Source organism: Protopterus annectens, chromosome 10.part0, assembly GCF_019279795.1.
Source record: "Protopterus annectens isolate FY-2018-M chromosome 10.part0, PAN1.0, whole genome shotgun sequence".
NCBI classification, from domain to species: domain Eukaryota; kingdom Metazoa; phylum Chordata; order Ceratodontiformes; family Protopteridae; genus Protopterus; species Protopterus annectens.
Window position 1 is genome coordinate 1,787,287,846 of NC_056744.1, and position 5,000 is coordinate 1,787,292,845.

Here is a 5,000-nt window from a genome sequence, read left to right on the forward strand (position 1 = left end):
TAAAAGTTTATACAGTATAGGCGGCCACGGTGGTGCAGTGGTTAGCGTTGGCACCTCACAGCAAGAGGTTCTCTGGTTCAATTCTCAGCTGGGGTGCCTTCTGTGCGGAGTCTGCATGTCCTCCCCAAAGACATGCAGTAGGTGGAATGGACACTCTAAATTGGCCCTAGATGTGAGTGTGTGTGCGTGTGTGTCTTCTGTGGAAGGTTGGATACTGGGCTGGCAACTCGACACCGTAAATCTCCACTGCCAATCATGAGCAGACAGATGATCCGCTGTGGTGACCCCTAACTGGGAAATGCCGAAAGAAGAAGAAGAAGAAGTAAAAGTTTATACAGTGTCTGGCTCTCTTAGAATATTCTGATGGGAACCATTTTCTCTGTAAGCAGCTATGTCAAATGCATAAGAACAGGACACAAGAGAGAGCAAGCTGATGGCGGAAAGAATTAATATACGATAAGACCAGTATACTTGTGATAAAACTAACTGTTCAATAATGCATATTCGGTTGGAATTGCACAGTGACCATGGCCTTGGAGCATTTCATTTCTCCAAACTTGTAGTTGATTATAGAATTAAAGGGATGTTGTGACAAAGCAGCCTGCATGAGTGGTATTGGGTGGGTTGGCTTGTACCATAGAAAACCAAACAATGAATTCCGCTTTATTCAAAAGCAGAATTTATCAAAATAGTCAGTGAGCAGATGTCCTAGGCTTGTACATAATAAAACAACAAAGGGACCGAGAACAGATCACTGAAGCTCAACCATATTGACAGCTGTCAGGAATGAAAAGGAAAGGTTAGCTACCACCCATACTGACAGCTGTCAGGAATGGAAAGGAAAGGTTAGCTACCACCCATACTGACAGCTGTCAGGAATGGAAAGGAAAGGTTAGCTACCACCCATACTGACAGCTGTCAGGAACGAAAAGGAAAGGTTAGCCACTCTGGTAACCAGAGAACCAGGTCAGAACCTTTGAGGAAAGTCTAGTGTTGCCATGGTGTAAAGTAAGGATGAAAGGTCTAACACATCCAAGGCCTTGGTGAGGTCAACAACAAAGGGCAAAAGTGAGGAATCATTTATCTGTAACACTGTGAACAGCATCTGCATGGCTGTCATTCCAGTCATGATAACAATGCATCAGTAAACCACGCTTATGGTATATACTATTTTTATTTATTTGTTTGTTTGTTTATTTACTTATTTTTAGAATTTTAGTCAAAAAGATAATGATGATGTCAGGAAAGGAATCTTTGGCAATGACCAAGACAGTCTTCCAGATCACTGAAAGGCTCCCTGGATAGAAAGGAGTGTTAATAACAAGTGTGAATATGTACACTTTAACCAGAGCTTTAGAAGCCATGGAAGGACATCATCAGGACCTGGGTTTTAGAGGTATCTAGAGCTCCACTACAGAAAGCAGGCATATCCCACCACCCTGGGGGTGACATCTCCCACCACCCCAGGACAGGTACTCCAATCCCTCCTGCCAGCACCAGCAGGCACCCAAGCTCCTAACTGAATTCTGGTAACTTGTGTCACTATCAGGGCTTTATCCCTTCATATCACCAATCTGGCTATGCTCTGTATTATCTTAGAAGTTTGAACATCTGGCTTTTAGTGACTTTTCACAATGGAAGGGTGAAATGAGTTGCAAGGAGGTTCCATATTCAACTTATGTAGCAAACATCCTCACCCAGATGTTGATATGCAATAAAGGAAAACTAAAATGCTAAATGTTTTGCAGTGTAAAGGAAAGTAAGGTGAAGGCTTTTGTCTTCAGCCACATTGTCCAGGTCTTTTCAGAAACGTTGTACATTACCTAGTAGCGTGCCTTGCTGTCATAGCTGGCGTTAGGCACCTGCCAAACCCGCAGCCTTGTTGTTCCCTGAGGAAGAAAATGCATTTTGCCTCTTGACTGCATTTTAGCAAAGTTCCTTAACTGGACATATATTACTCCAGTAAACAGTGTCCATACGTCTTTTCCATTTAGGCAAAGATTCATTTCTGAATCTAAGTAGCTGTGAAAGTTAAAATACCATGATCCTTCTCTGTCTGATTGCTGGAGGGGTGCATTTACTCTGGAATGAAGTGAACGTATTAATCTGAAGCACCAAGACAGCACACAAACATCTGACTACAGTCAGTGTGCTCACGTCCTGTTAACGGTGAATATGGGTTTGGCACATTTACAGTGCATTAGACCTCCATGGGTTTCATCAATGTCCCAGTTTGCTGAAACTGCAAAATCAAAACTTAAAATAGCCCTGTGTGATATGGGGGAGGCATGCTGTCCACCCTCCAAGCAGGGGGCAAAGCCACCCTGCCCACCTTACTAATGCATGCTGACCCTAACCCTCTCACTAAATCTGTATCTTGCATTAGGAAACCCTTTCAGAAACACTACCAGTATTAAAACAAATTAGGACTGAATCTTTGGGATTTGGATGACCAAATCAAACAAAGGCAACTGCTTGTTTTCTTTCACAATATATATTTTTTTCTGTATGTGGATTTTTAGAAATGCCAGCACTGATTACCTACGTTTCAATGTTTGTACATTTTGATAAATCAGAAAATACTTAAACATACATACACACACACAGACACACACACACACACACACACACACACACACACACACACACACACACACACACACACACACACACACACACACACACACACACACACACACACACACACACACACACACACACACACACACACACACACACACACACACACACACTTTATATTCAGATACATAAATATAGATATGCACCAACTCCGAGATCACACAAACTTAGAGAAGAGGAACAGAAGGAAATGTGAGGACAGTGCAACATCCACCCTCTCATTCTCCCCCACATCTAACAACCATGACAAAGTGCTGGCCAGTTTTCTGTGGTGACAGTCAGGGTCAGTAGAGCTTCCCAAAATGTTGCATGTTCTATCTGTGTGTCTGTGGGTTTCAATAAGACACATGCTACTTGAGTGGCTGCACAAAGTTGTCCATATATATGTTACATTTAGCCTTGCCTTTGTGGCCTTGGACAAGGCAGGAAAAGGCCCTAAAAATTCCTTTCAATTTCCTGGTTAACAAATAATAAAAACATTTAAAAATGAGTAATTTGCTAATCAGTTCTTACCTGCTTCTACTAAAGTTTATTTTTGCATTAAATATGAACTTTAAAGTTTATTTTTGATCTAAAGATGAATTTTGATCACACTATGTCACCAGTGTGATAATGATGATAATGGTGCGATGGTGATGATGATGATGAGGTGAGAACTAGCTGACAAACAGGTCGTCATTGAGACTAGTCTGGAAATTTTGGTCTCAAACTCTATCTCCTGGCAGGTTGACGTGCATCAGAAAAGTCAAGGTAACAATATTTCCAGAGTGAATTGTGCACTAAATCTGGCTACAGCGCTACTCACTTCTTGGCAGATTACAGTGCATGTCCTGACCATCATGCTATGTGCTTTGATACCATGTCTCCACAAGGTGTCAGTATTACAGTGGACAACTGAACTCCCAAAGGATGGGACAGCTGGAGAAGTCACTCACTTCCACTCCTCCCAACTGATTCCTTCTGCTTTGGGGTCGCTAGCTAATCCTGGGTTGTGTGAGTCATAACCATGGCTTCACCCTCAGTGTCACACAGCTAGCTTCCTCAGAGATGTCTGTAGAAATAATTTTAGTGAATCAAGCTCTGGTTCTGTAAAGCTGGGGTTTTTCCCTCTCTCCCCAACATGTACTGACTTCTGATTTGCGGTGGTGCAGCGGTAGTGTTGTTGCCTCACAGCAAGAGGTTCTCCCGTTCGATTCTCGGCTGGAGTGCGGGAGTGCCTTCTGTGTGGAGTCTGCATGTCCTCCCTGCGGTTAGGTCTGCATTCGAAAGACATGCGTAAATGGGCATGCCTTGGTTGAACGTCAAACTGGCACCACGGCGTTCGTGAAAATCTACTGTCAATCATTAGCGGACCGGAGTTCCGCTGTGGTGACCCCTAACTGGGAAAAGCAGAAAGACAAACAACAACAACATAAGGGAGTGCAAGAGGTGTTATGATACTGTGAACTATACTTTTCTACAGATTGCATGGACAAAGACATGCCACTGACTTTTATACCACCATACCTCTCCTTGCTTGGACAAAGGCATGCCGCTGACTTGAATACTGCCACACTACTCCTTGCTTGGACAAAGGCATGCTGCTGACTTGAATACTGCCACACTACTCCTTGCTTGGACAAAGGCATGCCGCTGACTTGAATACTGCCACACTACTCCTTGCTTGGACAAAGGCATGCTGCTGACTTGAATACCACCATTCTACTCTTTGCTTGGACAAAGACATGCCACTGACTTGTATACTACCATACTACTCCTTGCTTGGACAAAGGCATGCTGCTGACTTGAATACTGCCACACTACTCCTTGCTTGGACCAAGGCATGCCGCTGACTTGAATACTTCCACACTACTCCTTGCTTGGACAAAGGCATGCTGCTGACTTGTATACCACCATACTACTCCTTGCTTGGACAAAGGCATGCTGCTGACTTGAATACTGCCACACTACTCCTTGCTTGGACCAAGGCATGCCGCTGATTTGAATACTGCCACACTACTCCTTCACTGATGTCAAATTCACACTTCAACTTTTTCCATCCAGACATCCAACAATAAGCATCACTCAAACATTTTTCTGTACTCACAACTTAAAACTTCTACAGCTGCTCTACAGACAAACAAACAAATACAAACACTTACATCTAGGATAGGCTCATTACAGAGGCCACATCGGGGAGAGAAAAGCTGGAAATAATCCCTCTCACAATAAGGCAGACTGTCCTTCTCAAAGAAATTGCTTCCTCCTAGTTCCATCTGGCAGTGTGAACAGACAAAGTGCTCAGGGTGCCAGGTCTGTCCCAGTGCTGTCACCACCTGTGCATAAAAAAGGGGAGAGAGAGAGAGAGAGTGTCATACCAA

The 5,000-nt window shown here is 43.5% G+C and overlaps 1 protein-coding gene across 2 annotated transcripts in view; it reads right to left on the minus strand.

Annotated features, from left to right (window-relative positions):
• The window catches only part of TGFB1I1 (transforming growth factor beta 1 induced transcript 1), a 546,447-nt gene that overhangs the window by 103,167 nt on the left and 438,280 nt on the right, over positions 1-5,000 (minus strand). For both annotated transcript variants that reach the window (XM_044086607.1, XM_044086606.1), the window contains one exon: positions 4,782-4,955. In XM_044086607.1, coding sequence (XP_043942542.1) covers positions 4,782-4,955 — 174 coding nt within the window. The remainder of the gene's footprint in view (positions 1-4,781; positions 4,956-5,000) is intronic.